This window comes from Halichoeres trimaculatus, unplaced genomic scaffold, assembly GCF_033239565.1.
Source record: "Halichoeres trimaculatus isolate MK-OKI-2021-1 unplaced genomic scaffold, fHalTri1.1 fHalTri1_scaffold_18, whole genome shotgun sequence".
Classification (NCBI taxonomy): domain Eukaryota; kingdom Metazoa; phylum Chordata; class Actinopteri; order Labriformes; family Labridae; genus Halichoeres; species Halichoeres trimaculatus.
This window is the reverse complement of record NW_027437196.1, coordinates 15,817,703-15,842,722: the sequence shown is the minus strand read 5'-3', so window position 1 is coordinate 15,842,722 and position 25,020 is coordinate 15,817,703. Positions and strand designations below refer to the sequence as shown.

The 25,020-nt window shown below is 39.8% G+C and overlaps 1 protein-coding gene across 4 annotated transcripts in view; it reads right to left on the bottom strand.

Annotated features, from left to right (window-relative positions):
• Positions 1-25,020, bottom strand: part of neto1l (neuropilin (NRP) and tolloid (TLL)-like 1, like) — a 101,799-nt gene that overhangs the window by 12,840 nt on the left and 63,939 nt on the right. For all 4 annotated transcript variants that reach the window (XM_074693665.1, XM_074693666.1, XM_074693668.1 and 1 more), the window contains exons 5-8: positions 17,755-17,796; positions 17,382-17,509; positions 6,758-6,840; positions 5,469-5,614 (exon numbers count right to left, since the gene is read on the bottom strand). In XM_074693665.1, coding sequence (XP_074549766.1) covers positions 5,469-5,614; positions 6,758-6,840; positions 17,382-17,509; positions 17,755-17,796 — 399 coding nt within the window. The remainder of the gene's footprint in view (positions 1-5,468; positions 5,615-6,757; positions 6,841-17,381; positions 17,510-17,754; positions 17,797-25,020) is intronic.

Here is a 25,020-nt window from a genome sequence, read left to right as displayed (position 1 = left end):
CAAGTGAATAATAACACACCAAATTAGAGTGACTTATCTCTTTCTGTCACTGTATGCCATCCTGTTTGGGTCTTTGCCAACATTTCATGACTCATAGCTTCTCTTCCTATGTGTGCCCTGATGCTCCTTTTCTCATTTTCACCCCCCTCTATATCACCCTCTACTATTTTTCTCTTTGATGCAATGTTTGCCAAAGCTGTTACAGTTATTTCCCAGCAGAGGGTGCTCACCCCTTCTCCTTCAGCTGCTGAGTCCTCCTGGCTCCTCCAAACACCACAGGGCGAGAGGAGACGTTATAAAAAGTGTGAGCTGCACTAATCTCCTGCGAAATTAATTTCAAGACATTCTGTAATAAAAGTGCCCTTTTGCCCACACAGAGATATTCACCGTCTCTGCTGGAAGCATAAATTAACTCCTAAATGAGTGGCTGATGAAAAAAGGCTGGCTGCCTCTGCAGAGGGGATTCTGCAGTGAAGCCCTGGAAGCAACACATTGTTGTAATGAATTTTTTAAATCAAATAACTATGATAGATCTGTGTTTTGTGTTCTTTGTTCTGAGTAAATGCAGGGGGCTTTTAAGCAGATGGTGATAATGACTCCTAATGTGTCACAGTTGTTGCAATTTAAGCACCAGTATCATTTGTTCTTCTCTAATTTGAAAAACAACTGTCAGATTTGCAATGCTAATTTATATTTAAATGCTATGTTTTTATTTCCTTCTGGACCCCCTTTCTGTGAAAAGTAAAATACTGAATAAATTGTACTGTACTGAGATTAAATCCACTTAGAAAAATGGCTTTGTCAACAGACAGAGTAAATGGGAATGACTTCCAGTAAAGGTAAATAAAAAACAACAACAACAACAAAAAACAACAACAAATCAGTCATCCATTTATCCACTGATGTCTTCATCCGCCCATTCATACAAGCATTCAATCATTTTTTGAGGACATCTGCTTGACCTTTCATCCATCCATTATTGCAGAAACACACCCACTTATTAATATATCTATCTATCCACCCATTCATACAACATATACACAGCAGTGAACCCACTCATTTATCTTTGCACCAACTACCAAGTAGTTCATTCATACATTCATCTATTCATGTCTCCAATTATTCATTTCTCCATCCATGTACCAATCAATTCTCTCTAATATCCATTCTTTTTCAATCCATTGAAAAAAACATCCATCCATCCACCCATCCATTCTTTTGTCAAACTACTCACCCATCGACCACTCCATACACAAACATCAATTCATTGATCCATTCATCAAATTTTCCGCTCCATCCATTCTTTTATCAATTAAGCTTTTCATCCATCCATCCATCCATCCATCCATCCATCCATCCATCCATCCATCCATCCATCCATCCATCCATCCATCCATCCATCCATTTATCTATCGAGCCATCCATCCATCCATCCATCCATCCATCCATCCATCCATCCATCCATCCATCCATCCATCCATCCATCCATCAATCCATTTATCCTTTTATCAAACTATTCACCCATCCGCCACTCCATCAACCTAGCTTTTTCCATCCAACCCTCCATCAATCCATCCATTATCAAACTATTTATTTTTCCATTCACCACATACCAACCCACCTTTTTACATCCATCCATCCACTCATCCATCCATCCATCTATCCATCCATCCATCCATCCATCCATCCATCCATCCATCCATCCATCCATCAAATATCCATCCCTCCATCCATCCTTTATTTAACTATTTATTTATCCATTCACTACATACCAACCCAGCTTTTTACATCCATCCATCCAATTATCCATCCTTCCATCCATCCATCCACCCATCCATCCATCCATCCATCCATCCATCCATCCATCCATCCATCCATCCATCAAATATTCATCCCTCCATCCATCTATCCATCCATCCATCCATCCATCCATCCATCCATCCATCCATCCATCCATCAAATATCCATCCATCCATCCATCCATCCATCCATCCATCCATCCATCCATCCATCCATCCATCCATCCATCCTTTATCAAACTATTTATTTATCCATTCACCACTTACCATCCCACCTTTTTACAGCCATCCATCCATCCATCCATCCATCCATCCATCCATCCATCCATCCATCCATCCATCCATCAAATATTCATCCCTCCATCCATCCATCCATCCATCCATCCATCCATCCATCCATCCATCCATCCATCCATCCTTTTTATCTCTTTATCCAACTTCATCCCTCAATGCCTTTCCACTTCTTATGCTACGCTGGAGTATAATGCTGTGCTCTGGTATCTCTGACATCTTAAATCAAACAGAGATAATGAGTAGGGAAAGATGAGACAATCTGATCTAACACCAAACAAAGATCCATATGTTAACAGTCATCAGCACGCTCTCTTGTTGTGAAATGTTTTCATGTGCACAGTACAGAGGTATTGCTAGAAGTAGTGATGTGTGCGTGCTGAAGGAAATATCTATATGCAACCCTAGAGAGGGGGTCTGTCAATGAGGTGTAACAATGCTGACAGCAAAGATACCACACAAATAATTTATTACCCGAAACATAATTGCTTCCTGGGTACATACAGGCTTCTCTTTTATGTGTGGAATTTGTTTAACCTCAAGCCGTAGTTCTGTGTATTTGCGTGATAGAAGGTGTGTTTGTGAGCCTGAAAAACTGAGCAGGATCAGTAGAATAAGCAGGTGTGAACACCCCACGGACCATAAAGTTGGATGTTTGCGTTTGGGAACACTGGTCTTCCCAACGGAGCGTCTCAATGGGAGTCAGCAGCTGTGAATGGTTCTTTCAGAGCTGCTGGTCCCACTGGGCACTAGCAGCTGTGAACAAACACATAAACACTTGGGATCTACCAAAGCGAGGGAGCACTTATTGTTCAAAAATTGGCGAATAAGCTGTGAATCCAGAGAGTATACCTGTGAAAGAGCACACACTCAGGTGTGGCAGTCAAACAGTCAGTGAATTTGGAAGCATTTACAGCTGCACTAACATATTTCAATGTTTGGAAATATTTTACAGAAGCAGGCCTCTGTTCAGATTATGTTCATACTACTATCTAATAAACTTAAACACATGTTCCATATGAAGCCATAAGAGCTCTGCAGTAACAGAAATGTTCAGAAAATATTTAATAAAGGAGAAAATACAGACGCTTTCAAAGTTATCTGTAACAAGTTCAGATGCACTCAAAGAAAGTTTAGTCAGGACTCTCCACTGCATTACTCGTCTTTTTGCCGGATCTCTCCTGTTCTCTGTTACACCTGTACACACTCACGCTGACAGTGTTGCTGCAGTGCTGCTGAGCTGTGCTGGATGCTGCTCTAAAGGCTCTAAGGTCTGGCTTGGGATCGCCTGAGTGACTTGGGCAGCAGTGTTGCCCTGGCAACAGCACATCCTGGCTCTGCTTGGTGAAAAAGGCCGTACAAAAGGGACACTGACTTCACAACACAAACAACTCTACTTCCACTGCTGTTGCTTGTTGTTCAGAAACCAACCACTTAGGCTTGTCTTCTTATCTCTGTCCTCCACACACAAACAACAACAACAACAATAACAACAACATGGAAGTCTTGATATGTAAGATACTGATTTCCCTTTAGGTACTCAGAATCATTTTGATGACCTAACAAATTAACTACACTGTGGAGAAGTAAATTACACTCATCTTTTATTCACCACTTTTTCAATTAGTGTAAATTCTCTCTGCACTTCATCCCCTTAATTCTGCAAAGTTGAATTGATAAAGTATTCTAAAAAGAAGAATTCATCACTTTGTGTCACTGTGCTACCAAATATTAGAAAGAAAAGCCCTCCTCTGAATAAATGGAAGAGTCTAACAACTTTTTAGAAATTGAATTAGTGAAACAGAAAAAAATATATTTACAATTTTGCTGAGGTCAAATACTGTGAAAGAAAAGATGGACGACATGACAGACTCTCAAAAGTAAAACCAAAACTTAAGAATCCCCACCCTTCTTTCTGGCTTTCCGGCTGCAGTATAATTGCTGAAGCTGCTTCCTGTATATTAACCAAGCATCAACCTCTGATCTTACATTTTGGAAGTGCTACAACCAGCAATTTCTAAAGCATTCACTTAAGAAGTGGCAGAAATACCAGAAACCACATTCAAACCTAAACCAAAAACACAATCTGCACAGCAAAAATAAACAGGTTCACAGCCTGGTCCAAAAATGTTGAGCTTACTAGCTTTCCATTTTGAAGGACATGGATGATTTGAAAGACAAATTTGTCGTGATTTGACACTGTAGCTGTTAGCAAGGAGGCTAAGGATCTCAACTTCACTTCTTTGCCTTATACTAGTTCAAGCAAAAGTTACGTTGAGTCAGCGTTTCCAATATGGCAGCAGCCAACAATAGGCTTCAAAACTTCACTTTTGAACCAAATGGGTGATGTAACAGAGTCTGTATTAAACAGTTTTGACATTAGCAGATGGGCGAAACTTCCATTCCAAAGTGGCCAAAAATTCTTAGTTTACTTCTTTTTATCTTGCTGATTTATGTCAGGGTTCATTTTTGGGAGGTGTCTAGTTTTTATCAGTTATTTGACACTTAAATGAAACACCACATTTGAAAGCTTTGCTAGAAAAAGCGTCTCCTTCAGTATGTGAAATGTGTGTTTTGGATTGCAAAAAGGTAAATAATTTGTGGCAGAAGGGGGATTTTGACCTTGTTTTTGAGCACTGGGAAGTAGTCCCATCCAGCTTTACTTACAATCATATACACCTCTCTGGTCCCTAAAATATTTCTTTCACTTCACTTTAGAGAATCTTTATCAGATGGGTCGATTAGATCAGAGTTGTTCAGTGTTTATGTGTGTGCTGTATAAAGACTGCCCTCTGTAACTCTGTCAAGCTACGAGCTTTGTCACTGAGGAGCTGCTGATAGAGGATGCCTGTGTTTGTGAAACCAGTGCTTCTGTGTGTGAGTCTAAATCTCTCCAAGGAGTTTGGCTCAAAGGAAACAGAAGATGTTGACACCCTATAGCTGGTCCTGTGGTCCCGTTGTCTCAAACTGTTTCTCTTTCTATTTATCTATTAGCTGGTAGTGCTGCAGTGCTCAGCTGATATCAACCAGTAATGTCACATAACCCAAAGGCAATATTCCAACATAATGGGAATCATATTCCTTGGTTTTCTGCTCGCTGCTATTTAAATGGTCATAAAACCAAATGGGAACCTGGGACGGGGCCTTCTCTATGAATGGTTTGTGATATAACTCACTATAAATGTGGTCACTGTGCTTTCATCTTCCTTTAATGGCCCCCACTAAAGACTTGACCTATTTCATTTTTGTGTCAATGTTGCTGTCACAGCGTCTGATTCATAAGCTAATGACTTTCCTTCAACAGATGGGTCAATTCACCAACAACATCTTTGCGATGAACAGCAGATGCATCAGTGTAAGATGTGTGTCTGGCCTTACGTTCTTGGTAGGTTGTGAAAAGGATCCGGAAGCGGCTCTTGCGGCTGGCCTCGTCTGCCCACATGCGGATGACACCCAGCGTGGAAACCAGCATGAGGTCGTTGGCCACCGTGGAGCAGTACTTGCTCTTCAGATCCTCCACGGAGCTGGAAGAGAGGGTGAGATAAGAATCCAGAGTTTGTTACTTAATATAACAGTGATTTGAATATTAATGATCCACATTATTTAAAAATCCCTGGAGCAGCCATGCATTGTTGTCTGATAGAAATCTTAAACTCCTATCTTGAGAAAATTAATCATCTTCTAGGAGTGTGTGTACTTATACCCTGGCCGTTTGCAGATTTGATTATTCCATAATATATTCTTATCTTTGTATATCAAACATTGCTTTCATTTAACAGGATTTAAATAACTCTTATCTCATGGAATAAACAAACTGTGTAATGTCTGGCTGATGAAATGAAATCACCTTTTTCATAACTGTTCAATACAAAAGCAGAGAGTTAGCTTAGCTTGGAATTCACAATGGGAACAAGGGGAAAAAGCTAGCCATGTGCTGTCTAGTGATATCAAAATCAACCCATCAGCTTCTTTAAAGCATCTAAAAAAGTGTTTCAAACACTTGGTCATGGATCTACAATCAAATTGTACATGTTTTGGGAATCTAAGAGGTTTTTCTGAGCTGGATCATTTCTTTTCGGAGTGGAGTAGCTTTGTGTTCATTTGGCAATCCCTTTGGAAAATGCGTTCTTTTGTTTTTCCCTGTAGATGTTTGATGTCAATGTGTTTCTTTTTGTTTTCAAAGTCTCAGCCCTCTACCTTTAAGATATGCCACTCACTGTAAAAATGTGCAACAGAAAATGAAACTAAAGGCACTTCTAGTTTTCATACTGCAGTTACTGTCTTCACTGATAGTCTTGTTTGCTTTTGAGTTTCATAAAAAGGCACTTTTGGGATTTGCAGTCTGATTTAAAAGCAGTTAAAAATGCTGCACTGTAGCTTCAAAATTTGCACTGAATAGAAAAATCAATATTAAATGTTTTTTTTTGTGTGTGTGTGTGTCTCAGAATTGTCGCTGCTGAATAGTTTTTGAAGTGCTAATTTCAGATTCTTAAAAGGTTGGTAAGATGAGGTTAATGTCTGCTGATGGTAAAACTGTTTCCTGTTTGATGAATTTTTTTTGTTTTTTAATCTTTAAATGAATAAATCTTTTCAGAGAAATAACATTTTGCCATCTATTTCATAAAAGAAGGCAATGAATAAATAAGACGGGGTGTAAAAAGTCATACCTGCCACCATCATACACTGCCACAAAGTTGCGCTTGCATTCATTGGAGTTGGCCATCTCATAGTCGAGAAAACGCAGATAGATCTGTGTTGGTGCCAAGGCGGGGAGGAGGCAGTACACAAAGAGAAAAAAGAAGAGATCAAATTAAGAAAGCGAACATGACAGATGAAAAAGATGAACAAAACAAAGAGAAATAGAAGTGACAGAAAGGATCCCAGCTCCTCCTTTATTATGCCCTGTGCAGTTTACTTATTATCTGACTCTCTGATATCGCTGCTCTGTAATGAAATAAGACTGACAGACTGCTGCTTGAACAAAGTCATTACATAGGCATATCAAACGAGGACTCAGAGACGGACAGAGTTTATTGGCTTTAGACTCATTATCCATATCTGTTCAGATAAAACGTCACACAACCTTGTTTCACTTTAAAGAGACCTTGGATATTTTGCAGAATCTTTGGGTTTTTAAGAAAGAAAATGTCACCCACTTACAGCTCTTTTGAAGCAGAGACCTTTAAATTTCACTGAACTTCTGAAAGAACAGCCTAATATGATGGAAAGTATTTAACAAAGACTTTCAAACTGTGACAGATGTTAACAGAAAATGAGCCAAAACAAACTCCTGTTGAGTGAAATATCCACCTTGCTCTCCACCTTGACAAAAACTATCCTCTGTGAAATTAACACTTCCTGATTGCCTCTGCATCATCGTCTGTCACTCATTCATCAGGCCCAGATCGTCCAATCACAGCTCTGGTTCTGGTCGGCTGAGCACAGCCTTTGCCATCATTACGGTTAATGAGTGGACCGCTCCCGATCTGTGACAGGGGAATGTGATGCTTTTAATGCCCAGAGACGAAAGCTGCAGATGGAGCCAGATAATGGACCTCGCAATGTCAACTCGGCTTCGACAACATGACAGGTGAAACGGATTGGAGGGGGAAAACAAGCCATCCAATTACCCTGAGGTCTTAAATTGGTGTCAATAATCTTCCATTTAATAAGAAGTTGTCATTTTCAGACACTCTTGACTTTATTGGATATTTCACAGGATTCTGGGAGTTTCTATTGCTGGGATATTATAAGGCAATACAGTTCAATGTCATCTGCAGCTTCATGAATAACGGATGAAAAACATCCATACTCACACATATATGCTGGTATGTCTACCTCCATTTGACTGGTAATAAAAAAACAAAAACGTAAAACCAGTTCCTTTTAAGGGGAATAGACAAACCCCTAAGCTACAATGGTGGCTTCACAGAAAGTCCACTTTAAACTTTATTTGTAAAGGTTAAGGGTGAGAGAAGACATTCTCTATTTGTTTAAGGGTTCAGAAAGTGAAAAATAATCAAAGTATTTCTACCATCAGCGAGTTTCAGGTATATTGGATAAGCAATTTTTTCTGTGTAGAATGCATTAAAGCAGTCGTCTGTGACTAATTAAAGGTAATTTAATCAGTAAGAACTAATTGAAAATACAAAATAATGTTGATATGCCGAACGCTCACTTTTTAGTTGTACTCCTTCTGGTGGTAACGGCTAATTAAAGAAATAAACTTACAATCATTTAAGGTCACTGAAAAGCATAGTCCAATAATTTGTCCACTGTAATTGATTCTGAAAGGAGTTAGAGCAGCTGCTGGAGGCTGAGTCAAAGCTCTGTTTCCAGAGTTTGATGATTCACAGTGTAAAAATGTTTATGTAAACAGTCCAGAGTTGATCAATTTTACTGACTCAGATGATTTGCTGATTTATTTATTTTTTTTTGCATTATCTCTTTTTTTATCATTCCTGTAATATAATGAACACTGCTTTGAGGATTTCCACAAGTTTCTGCCCAGACAGTCACAGTTATTAGACTATAAATCTGATTCTTGGCAGAGCTGGACTGGAGCAGTTTAGGGCAGGAGGCCAACCTACTCACATCTACAACAGACTAATGATGGTGTAATTGTTTGATACTGGCAAATTAATGTTTCTTTTCCCCTTAGTGACGATAAAGTGTTACTGTCGTAAAGGAAAACATCTTCAATACTTCTATATACTTCGTTCAGCATCTTGCAATTTGATTTCCAGGCCTTTAAGGACTTTTACTGTTAATTAGAAGAAACTTATCAAAGGAAAGCAACAGTCAGTATGAGCAGGGGTTTTTCCAGAAGAAAGTCTAGAAGTTGAAGGAGCCTCCTTTTAAATATGATTGGTAACCTGTGGTGCTATCCCAAAACGTTGAGCTATGTTAAGCTGTTTTCCCCCAAAAAAGGCAGAGCTAGAGCTAAAATAAAGACATTTTCTGGCTTAGGATTTAAGACTTTGGACAAAAGACTGCATCTTCTTCTTGATTTAATGAAGAATTTAATTCAGACGCTTGAAATATTGTTTTTTTGTTGGGTTGCTAAGTTATGAAGTTAGTTTTAGAACATGATAATACAAAACAGATGCATTCACCATCACTGCATGCTGTTGACGGTACTCCCGCATTTACCAATTACTTGATCATGCTAGCCTCTATGGGATCTCATTCTCATGTGTGGTAACAGTTGTGACACACAAAAACTGCTCCCCTTGGTGACTCGCTGCAGTATAGGTAAAAAAAATCTGTCTACCCAGCCATTCCAGATGAGCTGTGGTCAAACTTTAAAAAACAAGTACATCTTGTATAAATCTCTCTCACATCTGATTGTTGTGGTGATATAAAGATACTATTGGGCTGCCTTTCTGTTTAAGTCCTCTTTTTTCTGAAAAGTTTCGTTTTCATTAGTGATATGAGGTTAAAAACAAGGCTTCATGTCACGTTTAACAATAATTGACAGCTGCTGTTCTTGTATAGTTTTTCCAGGAAGAGTAAAATAAGAGAGAGCCAGAAAGAGATTAGAGTCTCCAAAGGGAAAAAAAAGTATTTTTTTGTCACCCAGCTCCACTCAGATTCTCTCACAGTCTCTCATAGCCTCTACTGAGTAGACTCTGGTTGCACAATGTAAGCACCTGGGACAGTGGTATTTTGGCTTCAAAACTGTACGAGTGTAAATGGCAGAGCCACGCCGTTCATTCTATGGTTGTGTGTGGGATCTAGTGGTCTTAAGGAATCCATCTAGCACATGAATTTCAAGGACTGTCATAATAAAAATCTGTCTGAGTTGTCTTTTTGTGTGTGGTCTCATGTAATTCAAAGATCTAGGCACCACCCTGTTGGTTGTGGCTGCCTGTTGCGGCAGCTCTCTCTTCTTTGTCCGCTTCTTGTAACTTTTTCATCTATTCTTCATCATCTTTGTATTTTTAGTGGGTCATTGCTTTGTGTGGCTCATTTGTTGGACATAGATACCAAACTGGTTTACTCTTCAGTGATATTTTTCACTATTTTTGCTCCTGTGTTTGTCTGGAGATCCTACATGTAGCCATGGCGGCATGGTTTACATGTGAGACCAGCTGTAAGCAGCCTGTAGCATGTCAATGCTAACTGGTGCAAGGCCTGATGTCTTCCCACAAGGTGAGGAGAAGGAGGTGAGAACGACATGCTGGTTCTCAGGTGTGAGCTAAGAAGTGACGACATGGACCTGTCCTTCCATCCATTGTTATTGGAATGCAAGATCAATCTCCAATAAGCTGGACGCTCTAGCCGTGCTAACCCAGCAACAGAGGGAATACCAGAAGGCAGGGTAGCATCATGCTATTCACAGACATAGCTAATGGGGCTAACACCAGACACCAACGCCACATTGGAAGAACTCCACTTGCTGTGAACAGACAGGATACAGGAGACAAGAGACTGAACAGACTGTTGAAGAAGCTCAGTCCTGGACCCTGTGGAGGTGGAGGCTGGCTGAACTGGAGAATGATGGACAAGCTGTCATCATCTATTTTCTTATGGACCTTTTTGCACTTTCTATACACTTTCTTACTTTTGTTTTCTTGATTGTTGCTGTGACTCCTGAATTTCCCCTCGGGGTGAACAAAGATTTTCTATTCTATTCTATTCTATTCTATTCTATTCTATTCTATTCTATTCTATTCTATTTGCTGGTGTGTGCCAGGTTCAAGTCTGAGTTATTACTAAACATTAGAAATGAGCATCTGTCTTTCCTGTCTTGTCATGCAGCTTCACAAGCAGCTAATTGCCGTTCTGATGAGTTCAGCAGTAAGTTGTCTTGATTATTTTATTGTTACAAACACTCTGTGTGTAATCCTCACATTGAAGCTACAGTTTATGGGTTTGTCCTTGGTATGTTGTAAGTAGTTGAAGGGTTCCAGTGCATTAAAAAATGAGATTATAATTTTTGATTTATGGCTTCAAAGTAAACTAATCCAGCACTTGAACTATATCTGAAAGAAGAGCACAGGACACTGAATTGCTTCATTGTTCCTTTTACCAAGAAGATAAGCACTGTAGATGTACTGCTGTATCTGAAAATCCACCTACTGCTGGAGCAAAGCCAGAGTGAACTGTAAAACCTAGAACACTATTTCAGTTCAGACTGAAATGTGGCTCCTGGACGTGGCTGCCATTGTAAGTGCTGACAGTTACAGGCTGAACTTGAAAGTACGAAGAAATAAAAGTGTTTCCAATTATTGTTATTTGGCAAAGAGGGAAACCTGAAGGATAAAAGAAGAAGAAACATCACAAAATGCTGCCACATGCACACTTTCATGCTGTAAAAGATGACAGGGGGTTTTGGAGCAATTTTATTACATGAAAAGGGTAAATAGTACCACAGATTGCACTTGTTCCAGTTTCACTCACATGCATCCTGCTGAGTTTCCACATCTAAAATAATTTCTTGTCTTCACTAAAGTACTGTCTGAAAAATGCCTGTCACCAAGAAATGCAAAATAAAAAGAGACATAAAAAACCTTGTGTTTTTTTTTACACACAGCTGTCATGGGCTAAATCTTTTAACTGACCATTGATGAAGAAAAATCTCAGCACAGACAGCATCTCAAAGCCAAATGACGCCAATGGATCAGATAGATACAATCACCAATTTGTTATACCAGAGATTGGCTCCAGCTGGAAAATAGGGCTGCCTCCTCATTGATTCTGCAGCACCCAATAATGACGCAGAATCCATCACCGACTGGGAGGAAGAATATTTTCTCACTGCTGTTAAAGAGGTGCCTGTAACAGCGCTGGTGCTGTTCATTACATTCAGAATGAATGTCCATATTTTGGCCATTATCTCCATGAAAAGACACAGAAGGTGTCAGACGGTGCAGGCAGGTGTGGTGGAAGGATCTCGACAGTGTGAGACAAACAGGGCACAAATGATGTCTGTGGAAAAAAAAGGGGCAACTGGAAGAGTTCCTCTACAACAACAGCTGTCAGACCAGTTGGAGAAGTTGGAAAAGCAGACTCAAAAATAAATTCTTTTCTTTATCTTGTGATTTTTTTTCATTGAAACCCATTGTTATCAAACCTAATTGAAACACGTGTAATCGTGTGTAGCTATGGATTATTTTCTTATAACGATGTATGCTGCTGCTTTTCTGGTGCTGCCAGACGTTTGCAAAAAACTAGCTCAAAGCCATGATTTCAGTTTCACTTCATTGCCTCATTTTACAGTCCAAAACTGGTTGTTTGTCAGCTGTTCCAGCTCAGAAGCAAAGATACTCCAGATAGGTCTCCACATTAAACTGCAACACATTTTGGTTCATTACATCCACCCGAGGAAGACCCAGTCATCTCTTTCTGTTAAGTCTCAGTTTCACTGTAAATTTTGAGCCACAGGGAGAGGCTAGATTATGTGATTTATTAGTAGTTAACATGTCTCAAGTATACCCTAAAAAGTATAATAATGCAGATTTATAATGTAAGTTTTATCAGCTTTGTCCTTAAAGAGGGGGTATTGTGATTTTTTAATGGGTAAATATTGACCCTTTGGTATCCCTGTTGCAGTTTTACATGATTTACAGCCCTGAAAATAGCTGTTTTCCTCAAATTAGGGTTTTAGCAACCCTTTTTTTCAGCCTTTGTCTGAAACACTTAACTTCAGCTTCTGTTGCATTAGAACTCCCCACTGCACAAACCCCCTTGCCTCTGATTGGCCAGCCTCCTGGAGGCCTGTCAGGTGCAGAGCTATGGGCCAATTTTGGGCTAGAGTGTGCCACTCCAACACATCATGAACCAGTTGGATCATTATGTGGTGACCTCATCATTTCAATGAGTCTGGGGAAGATCTTGTGAAGAATTTGTGTTATTTCTAGATGGTTATAGCTATTTCTAGATGGAATGGTTTAACAGTTTACAGACAAATTCAGGGGATGCTTCGTATGAATATGTAGCGGTTTGAAACTCTGCACTTTTAGTAACATTAAGCGTTTTTGCTTTATATCATAGTTTAAAATAGAGAAAGACTATACCCCTCTTTAAGAAGTCATTAGCAACTTTTGAAATACTCGCATGCAGATATCTTTTCAAGAAAAAAGAAAACCAAACTGTAATCAGTTTACTGCAGATGGGATGTGTCATCAATCTGTACTACCCATACTTATGTTGCTGCATGCACCTTCTGATTCTGCTTTCATTTTAGAGAGGTTTGGGATCCCTTTGTAAAAAAAAAGAAAGATTAATCTCAAGGGGCTTTTCCATCAAGAAATAAAATGAAATTGAAGCTGACTTTTAAATTTTTAAGTGAGTAAAATTTTTGGACAGTATCTGAGGAATCTAGTTATAAAAATGCTAAAAATTGAAGTCACATATGGCGATATAAAGCAATCCCATTACAGCTTCCAAATTGCTGCAGTGCTGTTTCTTTTGGCAACGACACATGGTCATTACTGCTTACTTGCAGGAACATCTTCACACTTCCTCACCTATCTTGCCATCTCTCTTCTCCTCATCCTGCCTGCAAAACTTCTCTATACATCCATATCTCAGATAAAATACATTATTGAGTATATCTTTCCCTTATCCTCTTTTTTTCCCCATTTTCCTCCCTCTCTGTCTCCTTCTTTTCTCTTACTCTCTGGAGCACTCCAGTGCAGTCTAATTAGAGCCTCCGGTATAGGATGTCATTATCTCTCTGCTGTTTCTTGCACACTGGGTACAGCGCAGTACTGTATCAGCACAGGGAAATAAAAGTGCATGTGCATACGCATCAATAGAGAGGATGTTTGCATCCTTTGCATCTCTGTCACTGAGGAAACATGCATGTGCAGTAGAAAGAGAGGAAGTGAGGAACAGGAGGGCAGGATAGTTATATTTTATGTGTAACTGAGTGTGAAAGCTTCAGGACTTGAAGATGGATCTGTGCTAAAATTTTTATTTGCCACCTTGTCGATCAGTGTCAGCCTTTGGCCCTGTGAGTTGTCTTGTGAGACACTCCTTCAGGGCGAAATATGACACTGATTTAGACCAAGAAAAATACATCATACTGCCAGGCTGTGTCACTCTGTCGCTCTTTCATGCACACATCAACAGCTTCAAACTCACACAGTGGCATGGGGGGTATCCGCAGAAAATCGACCTATAGTCCACTTTTGTGCACCAGCTGACTCATGTTCGCTACTTAGAAGTACAGAGGAATCAATGCTGCTTTTTTTGTAATGACTTAAATGGCCTGGGTCTTTTCAAATACTCATTTCAATTCAACACTTATTGTATAGCTCTGCATGAGGGAATGACGCACTCTTGTAGCTCCTGTGGCCTTTGGGCGAAGAGAAGCGAAATCTCAAGGACGTTTCTTGAAGGGAACAAGGGCATTAGCAGGAAATATGCAGCCAGAGGAAGATAAGAGCTAAGTAACTGCTGCTGCCATGAATCACAGTCACACCATTATTATCAGCAGTTCATATCAAAAGCCAGTGTGTGTGTAGAGTACAGTGCCAGAGCCTGCAGCACAGTGTGAAGAGCAGGGTGAAAAACTACTATGAAGCAGATTTCATCAAAGAGGGAGCAAAGCTTAATAGCTTCCCGATGTGGACTTCAATGTGGCTCTGAAAAACCGGTTGCTACAACAATGAAGGATAACATCTTGTAACATTAACAAGCACCGAATTAGTGAAACAAATTGTGACACTGTTAAGCTGACACTGCAGCTGCCTTATCTCACTCCTGGGAGTAAATGGAAGAATGCACACAGGAACTGCAGTAATAAAAACCTGTAGAGCTGGTCTTTGTTTAGAGCATTGACTTCAATTTGTCTCAGTGTGAACCATTAGGTTTCACCGTTAAAGGAACTTTTCCTACCCTGAATTTTCCATTTATACGTGCTCGCATACAGTCTGAGAGAAAAAGTTGGGTTTGCACTGGTGCATTTTTAAAGGGGCTGTGAGGGGTTTGAATAGAATAGAATAGAATAGAATAGAATAGAATAGAAAAGAATAGAATAGAATAGAATAGAATAGAATAGAACCTTATTGTCATTGAAACAAGTACAACGAAATTGAAGTCACAGCAGCAATCCAAAAAACAAAAGTAAGAAAGTGTTTAGAAAGTGCAAAAAGGTCCATAAGAAAATAGATGATGACAGCTTGTCCATCATTGTCCAGTTCAGCCAGCCTCCACCTCCACAGGGTCCAGGACTGAGCTTCTTTAGTCATGCTCCATCTCTGTCTCCTAGATCCTGTCTGCTCACAGCAGGTGGAGCTCTTTCAACGTGGCATTGGTGTCTGATGTTAGCTCCGTTAGCCATGTCTGTGAATAGCATGATGCTATTCTGCCTTCTGGTATTACCTCTGTTGCTGGGTTAGCACAGCTAGCCCGTCCATCTTATTGGAGAAAGATCTTACGTTTCCAATAGCGATGGATGGACAGACAGGTCAATATCGTCACTTCTTAGCTCACACCTGAGAACCAGTACGTCGTTCAAACCTCCTTCTCTTCACCTTGTGGGAAGACATCAGGCCTTACACTAGTTAGCATTGGCATGCTACAGGCTGCTAACAGCTGAGTTCACATGTAAACAATGCAGCCATGGTTACATGTAGGATCTCCAGACAAACACAGGAGAAAAAGTAGTAAAAATATCAATGAAGCCACAAAAACTTTGGTGTCCATGACCAACAAATGAGCCATACACGCTTAAAAAAAGACATTATCCGTACCAATACTGCTCGTTAAAGGTTATTTTAAATTTCTACTTCTTAGCTTCCAGTTCGGGTTGATACTTCAGGTAACAACTCGATACTTCAAGTCTGTTACACAAACCCTGGGAACTTCAAGTTTTAAACAGCTTATGCATGTTTTGCCTTTATCACTCCTTATTTCAACATAATAGAAGTAGTGCAGCAACAACAGTAATAAAACAAAATGAATCCATTGTAGACGCTTCGAACAGCAGGGAACCTTGTCTGTGTGCATGTCTGCATGTATACCCATGTGAGCCTCCTGCTGTCAGTGTGTATGTCATGGCTTCATGTTTCTGCAATGCTGCATTGTGTAATACTACCAGCTGTAATTTTGCACAATGAGAAACCAACATTGCAGAATGTTTAAGTGTGTGCAGAGTGATGGTACAGCTTCATTACGGTGCTGCAGTGTGTGAAAAGAGCCTCAGTTTGGGTTTATGGCCACTGCAGGTGGCCAAACACATTCAGTACAAGCCCAGCTCCCTCCTGGACATGCTCCTGTTCTTAAGCCATAATAACTGAGTTTGCATGTCTGTTTCACTTTACCATTTACAGCTACAGCGGAACAAATGTAACTACACTCTTAAAATCCTTACAGTGCAATTTTTGTACTTGAATGAATTGTTCCAACTATAAAGGTGCTGCCTCCTTTCCATTAAATCAAACCCAGCACCAGGAGCCAAATCTATTTAATCTCTAGATTTACTGCAGTCATGGACTGGGCTGTCTGTGTGTACATGACGGAGCTATATGGAGCCAAATGAGAAGTTATAGCGTTAGTAAAACGTGTTCTTTTCCTGCACTGCTGTGCTCCCCTTGGGACACTTTTAATCCTCCAACATTAATGCAGCACAGGTACTTCTGGAAGATAAGGATGCAAGTCTAGTGTTCAGTTAAGGTGTGGATGTAGATATGTATGCATGTGTATGTATGTCAGTATTTGTATATGCATAGAGCACGGCATGGAGAACGTTGTCAGGAAAAACAAACGGCAGGCTGGAGCAGACCTCAGGGTCAAACTGCATGGCAACACTATTTCATCAGCGCTCCTTCTTTCTTTCTCTGTCTAGCCAGTCTCCTTCTTTCTCATTCTCCTTCTCCTTCCCTCCCCTCATTCCTTTTGGCTCTGATTCTCTGATTAAAAAAAAAAAAAAAAGCTGACCCCAAATAAACCCGTCTGCGTTTCTGTCTGACCCCTCACAGTCCCCCTGCAGACACGAACACTCACATCGGGAAAGTGCTGACAGCTGCAGACAGACCCACACGAAACATCAAAGTGTCCTGATGCAAGCCCCGATCTTACTGCATGAGTGAAGGAATGCTGAATGGAAGCAGCAAATTAACACAGAACACACTCGATATATCAATGAAGGTTTCCAAAAGCGTGCGCTTGTTTCTTGCAGCATCTTTCTCTTTTTGATTTGTCGTCTGATGCAACTGAGTCGAGCTGACATCGGCTCAGCTGACAGGAACACAATTTCATTTCACTCCATGTGACATTTGAAAATTTGGCTGTAAATCTAATTGACAGTTGGATGTAAGCGTAGCCCGCGTCACTAACCTTGGAGCGCGGTGGGGCCCGGATGTACCATTTACAGTCCACGGCCTCAGTGGCGCCCGCCTTCCCGTCTCTGGTGATCTGATGGGACTCAACGATACCTTCTGGACCAACCATGTCATACTGACAGGCTGAAACACAGGGAAATGCATAAACACATGTGCACAAGCACGTGCAAATACATCTGGAAACACAAAATCACACGGATTTAGCCAAAGAACAGAGAACACATAAAACTGGAGGGAGCGCTGTGTAAACAAGCATCAGTGGCATCATAACAAAACTGAGAGAGAGAAAACAGAAACAAGTGAGATGAAAACATAAAGAGAGAAAGGAAGGAAACAGAAGCAGAAAGAGAGAGAAGGAGTATACCTACAGGGCAGAGGCGGGGGGACTCCCAAGTCTGCGAAGTCCGGATCTGAGAAGAGAACAGAAGAGAGGAGGGGGACATTCATTTTTAATACATGATTACAAAATCAGAATCCTCACAGAGACAAAAACAACACGGTGTAACAAAGCACAGAGGCACTTCCTGCTGAGAAAAATACAAACTGCTCTTGCTGCTAAATTATTTTGTTACCCTCCAATACCTCGCTGATACTGAAGAGTATTTTGGCCACCACAGTGAGAGGAGATCAATTTCTTTATTGAATAAAATAGAAAATATAAAAAACAAGAAAAGCACTCAGAGAGCGTAGACCTCTGCCAAGCATACTATGATTGTCACGCAACACTTTAGTCCTACTTTAATGTTATACTCCCTTTTAGCAGACTGTTTGCTACAATTTGGTGTTAGTTGAAAATGATGATGACCCAGTACATATTTCATATTCCTGGTCTTAGTGTCCAGAATGTTAGCTGGATCTGGATCATACTTTTACATCCGTCAGAAATTATGGTGACCTTGTCTTGTATTGTTTTACAAAGCAATCCAACCATTCATTGTGTTGTTATATACATATATGGTGAAAATGGCCCTATCTCACAATGATACAGAATCCTCTAAAAAATCCTGGATCCAGACGGTGATCCAGATCGCCTCCAAAATTCAATCACTTCTTCCTTATCCCATTTTGGACATGTCCTGAAAATTTCAGCAAGATTTGTTCATAACCTTTTGAATTATGTTGTTCACGGACAAACTCTCCAAGAAACATAACCTCCTTGGTGGAGGCAATAATCCTTGTTGAGAAAACAGTGTTTGTAGAATTTTTTAGAGAAAAAGATGAACATTGCTAAGTGGTGACATCCCATTTCTGCATAACTAACCTGGTTAAAGCTTTCACTGTGTACCATATTTTAAGCATATTTCATGACATTATTATCAGTTTCAACTCCCTCTGACACTCAAAGTTTTCTTGAAGTGCATAAAAGAAACTTCCTCCTGTTGATTTTTTTACAGACTCGTAGCACTTTCTCAAAGATGTTTTGCACAGGGACATAAACACAGAACATAAATGAATTTTGTTTCATCACTGATACTTGAGCTTTTTCGTGATGAAAAAAAAACATTTGTGGATCTAAGCATGTCAGGGGAGTCTCAAAAGTCCCCACACAAATGCAGCCAGGTTTACAAATGAGGAATGAACAAACTTTTTTTTTTACATTTATGAATCATTACGTCTGTTATTGTGGATTTGTGCATGGATTTGTAAATCTTTTACACATTTGAAAATCTATTTAGACATTTGTGGATTGACTCACACATTTGTGGATTTGTGGATGCATTTACACACAAACAAATTTTGCATTTGTAAATTTTGAGACTGATCTGTCTTCATAGATAGGATAGCTCCTGTCTCCAGCTCGTGTCTGTGAGGTTTCTTTTACCCTGTTTAAACTTTCACCTTATCTCCCAGGTCCATGCTGCTTCAACACACACACACACACACACACACACACACACACACACACACACACACACACACACACACACACACACACACACACACACACACACTTGGTTAGCACATCTCACTGAAACCTGACACCAGCTGTGGGTTGAGACAGTGGTGTCAATCATATTTGTTGGACAGGTGTTTGGTTAAACTCAACCCCTGTGTAGGTGTAACGATGACTGTTATAAAATTGTATTGCTCCGGATATCGGGGCCCAGGATAGGGAGCTCCCAAAACAGAACCATACCACTAAATATAACAAATTACATGCAAATAAGTAATTCCTTTGATGTGTATGTTCCTGACTGAGCCTCCGTTACAACAACATATTCCAAAAGATTTTTAAATTTTGCACTATTTTACATGAAGTTATAGGCTCTTTTCTGCATTGTTTCCATTTCTCCACTCCAACCAATCTCTCTTGAGTGGGTAATAACTTTTTAACTTTGAAACAACTTAAAGCAAAATCCTCTTCTTGAGGAGTACAGAATGTGCAAGCATGTTTCAGAGTGAAAACCCATACCGTCTGTTAGATAAACAAGGCAAGTATCTTTTAAAGTTTTCAAAGTCAATGTGAAAAGATTTCAAACGGTTAATGTTGCAATAAATTACATCAACGGGCTCGGCCTTGCTCAGGTGCGTTACCTCTTCTTGCCGGTGAATCATCACAGTCTCGTCTTTTATCCCCAAAGATTCAATATCACTGCTCAGATGACTTCACACAAGGCAGAAATTGACTCTTACACAATCTGTGCTCTTCTTCACATCATCGTCATATCTGTGTGTGACTATGTTTATATGCGACAGCCGTGAATAGGATTCTACATAAAGTGTAGAGTTAATGACTTAGAAACTGAGTTGTTTTTAATAAGAAATCGCATTTAACATGCACAAAGAAAAAAATTTCAATAGAACAGGTCCCTGTGTCAGTTATTCAAGGCTCTGTCCAAACAGCTCTGTCTTGGGATCAACGCCATGAAAAGACATCATAATGGAAGCTATTAAAGCAGTCAAAGGATAATCAGTATATAATCAGTATATTCAGCTCTTAAAGCACTGCATGTCAGTGTTGCCACTCTTTGGCATTAAAAGTGTGTTTAATAGAATACTGTACTCTTTCACTGAAAGAAAAAAAAAAAAAATATATATATATATATATATATATATATAAATATATATATAGTTTCTAGGCACCACCCCATTGTTCTTTCTTCCTTGTCTATTTCCTGTTATTTTATTTTTTTCATCTCTTTTTCATCATCTTTGCATTTGGCGTGGATCATTGCTTTGTATGGCTTATTTGTTGGTTGTGGAACCCAAGCTGGTTGTGTCTTTTAGTGATATTTTTACTAGTTTTGCTCCTGTGTTTGTCTGGAGATCCTACATGTAACCACAGTCAGATTGTTTACATGTGAGATCAGCTGTTTGCAGTCTGTAGCATGTCAATGCTAACTGGTGTAAGGCCTGATATCTTCCCACAAGGTGAGGAGAAGGAGGTGAGGACCACGTGCTGGTACCAAGGTGAGAGCTAAGAAGTGACGACATCAACCTGTCCTTCCATCCATTGTCATTGGGAACATAAGATCTATCTCCAATATGATGGACGAGCTAGCTGTGCTAACCCAGCAACAGAGGGAATACCAGAGGGCAGAGTAGCATTGAGCTATTCACAGACATGGCTAACAGAGCTAACATCAGACACCAACGCCATGTTGGAAGAGCTTCACCTGCTGTGAACAGACAGGATACAGGAGACAGAGACTGAACAGACTTTCTGAAGAATCTCAGTCCTGGACCCTGTGGAGGTGGAGGCTTGCTGAACTGGACAATGATGGACAAGCTGATCATCTTTTTTCATATGAACCCTTTTGCACTTTCTATACATTTCTTACGTTTGTTTTCTTGATTGCTGCTGTGACTCCTCCTGAATTTCCAGTCAGGATAAATAAGGTATTTTCTATTCTATTCTATTCTATTCTATTCCATATAGTTTTTTTTTTTTTTATTCACAGAAGTTGTGCTTTCTTAGACACACCTTCAGCTGTGAGCCCTGGGAACCATTCCTCTTAAGGACAGAGCCTGCAGTAAATAAGAAACACAAAAAGGCCTCCCATTAAATCTGATTGTTCCTTGCCAGATTGAGACGTGGTGACCGCTGGCTGAGCTCAGCGTGGAAAATGAGCCTTGATTGCACAGCAGGAACACCTTGCCTAAATGTCACCGTTTTTGTGTCTGTATGTGTGCCCTAATTTTTCTGTCTAGACATGAGTCAGAGCTTCAGTGTTTATGCACAAGACTCAATAGAGGAAGAGCCTTGTATACCTGGTGATACAATAGGATGAGTTCGAAAATGACATGTTGCAAAGAGACTGCAATCAAGAGAGCGAGTTTCTTGGGAGATTTGTGCCATGAGCGGGGATCCAGAAGACCTAACGATTTATAGAGACATAGTAAAACATTCATGTGCACACAAGGGCTCAAAAGAAGTACTTCAAATCTACTCAAAAGCTTCTCTTCAGGCTTTCACTACAATTTCCTTCCAATTAACTGCCGCTTTCAACAGCAATTCAAATCATCTGCTCTCTTAAAGTTGAGAGAGGAATACCAGGCATTTAAAAAAAATCAAGTGGTTTCTGTGGCCTTGGACAGCAAAGTGGAAGTGAGCAACAATTTTGTCTATCTGGGAAGCAACGCTGTGCTTTTGCCATTCAAAAACATCCACCCACATGGCTGCTCTTCATGTGGAGAGGTGTCAAGTTCTCTACTTCAATCCGGTAAGTGATTTTTTTTTTCTTCTGTCAAGAGAAAAACTCAGACATCAATACGCTCCAACAGAGGCAGTTTTGAGCTTTCCAGACTCTTTTTTTTCTGATTTAGACAAAAGTAAAAATAACAGGGTTTTAACCAAGATGGAGAAATGGTGCCAAAACTGCATTTCTTGAAGTGTCCACCTGAGGCCAGCTGGAAAAGCAAGGGAATTCCAATTTGGTCCTACAGCTAAAAAAAATCTTTTTTAGCAGAATGAAACAGATTTTGAAAATGTTTTATGATATTTTGGCTGCTCCACCTCATTTTCTGTTTCTAGTATAATCTGAAAACAGAAAAGGAGAAAAGTAGCCGTGTGACCAGTTTCTTAATATATTAATTATTAAGTTGTTTGATAGGTCGTGGCTTTAAAGGTCCAACTGCTGATCAAATTTTACCAAAGCTGAAAATAAAATTTTGAAGGTACTTGTTTTGTTTGTCCAAGAGTCCAAAATCTAAAGCTATTCAATTTTTACTTTAAAGTTTGGTTTTAGGAACACCTTTGCATTTTGGTCTAAATTAAAAAAAAAAAAAAAATCCAAAATCCCTTGTTCCTTTTCAGCTGCACGTCCTATAGACAGAACCACTCTCGTATCTGTGGTGCTGATATAACTCACCTGCTATAAGACAGAGAACAGAGACGGAACCGTGACAGGAGAAGGCAGAAATCAGAAAAACCAAAAGACAGATGGATAAAACCATTTGCACAAATTCTCCAATTACCTTAATTAATCAGGATTCACCTAAAGATTTGTGCTTGTGGTTCAGCCTCTCATTCTGCCCTCCAAACACCCACATTTGTCTATAAATGTTAAATCCGAAGCACCACATGACTGAAATAAATGATCTAGCAAATTAAAGATTGTTTTGGTGATTCATAGCAACAGTAGAGAGCAGGACAGAAAAACAAATATTCTACATGGGGGTCTGGTTTATCTTTCACAGATCTCTAGCTTAGCTTGAAAAGTGGGGTGTGTCAATTTTAGCACCTATTTTTTTCTGTACGCATGTATACGCAGTCCTCATCTTCTGTCTCCTATCTCAGTGCTATGTGAAGCTGCCCTGGGCTAATAAAAAATGAAATAAAAACAACACAACACAACTTTTTTTTTTTTTTTTTTACATAAAAATCCTTCACCACATATTGTAATAGTGTTTGATGGTATGCTGATGATATAATGATATCTAAAGTATCCCCAAGAATTTGGAGGCATCTTTTCCCAAAAACTGTGTTATCACATGTTACTGTGACCCTGTCATTCATGTACCTTTTGGTGAAAGCAGACCATGTATAACCTCTCATGAAAACAACACCAGCCATTCATTCCTAGGTTTTTGAATGAACAAAGTGGAAACAGATTTATTTTAAAACCTAAGCTCTTAGTTTTGTTTTGGTTCCAACCAGCCCTTCCAAGCCTAAGCAGAGTGCTGCCTCCTTATCTAATTTATTGATGAGTCAGGTATGGATTTTCTACCAAATATATATATATATATATAAAAAAGCTTATTTTACTCATTTGAAACGATTATCCAATTTCTTTTAATTGACTTAAACAAGCCACCTCCTTGTAGTACAAGCACATACTGTATACATTTTCCACAGGATTCTCAGGTGCTTACAGTGAGCAGGTAAGAAGCAGACAGGGGCAGGGGATAGGATCGAATTGAAGTGGAAGACAGTTAATGAAACTGTGACCTTCAGGTCATCTGTGGTGGTTGTGCCTGAGATTTATTATTGGGCTTTGGCATCACTTAACCCACTACGATCACAAGGCCAGGCAACCTCAGAGGAATAGATGCATGATGTATGCGTGCACACACACACACACACATACACACACACACACACACACACAGTAACACACACACCTGCTGGTGAGGCTATTCTTAAGATGGCAAAAAAGATCCAGCTAAGACACTGCTATGCCTGTAAATGCTTCTTGTGGGACCCTTGACCTTTTTAGACTCTGGCTCCTGAATTTCAATCAGGTAGGACCCATCCCCACTGCCATCAATCACTTCCTCTCCTTTACTGCTCTCCTTGATTAATCGATTCAATCAATTGCATGGACTGATAAAAAGATTGATGCACTGTACTATAAAAAGCACCTGTACTCTTTCAGCTTCGTCACACTGGGTAACATTTGATAACAGGGGTTAAAATTAGAAACCTTGCTGAATGCTGCTACAAGCAATGATAAATATCTGAGTAAATAAACCAAGGCATCTTACAGTGTGCACTGACATAAAGAATATATCATTTGCATGCTGTCACTGTATTCATACATCAGCTTCTTTTAAAGCCATAGCCTGAATGTGCTGAATTCAGAGCTGATCCCCACACAGCCACACTCTCTCCTCTTCCTATAAAGCTCGACTAAGTGTGTAATCTTCTGGGGCTTTACTGTATTTACCCTTTGCAACACAGAAAATGCTCACTTTAAAGCCGGTGACACTGACTTTAAGTCATCCTGAAGCTTTACTTGTGCATACATTGAGCTACAGAGAAAAGCAGCACCAATATCTACTGATAATGTCTAACTTTAAATCAATTCAGCCTCATTTACAGTACATAGCCAATGTCCATGTGCTGTTCAGCCTTGCAGTTGTTCGCTCATTCAGTCTCTCTGTTTTACCAACACAAACACTTCCTCCTTCAGCTCCTCTTTCTGCTCTCCTGTAGACCAATATACTGCTTGTTAACAGTTACAGCTGCACGCACATTTTGGCAACAGAAGTGCTGCAGAGTACAATAGCTGGTCAATCAACGTGAGGGTGTTAACCACCAAGAAACTCCTTTTTTAGCTAAATAACACCAATTCGATGGATGGTAAACAACTCCTGGGTTCGAATCAGTGAGTGAATGGAAAACATCAACAAGCAGACAGACATTCAATGGATTGACACTTTTAGTTGAGAGATCCAGCTTGTATTCCAGA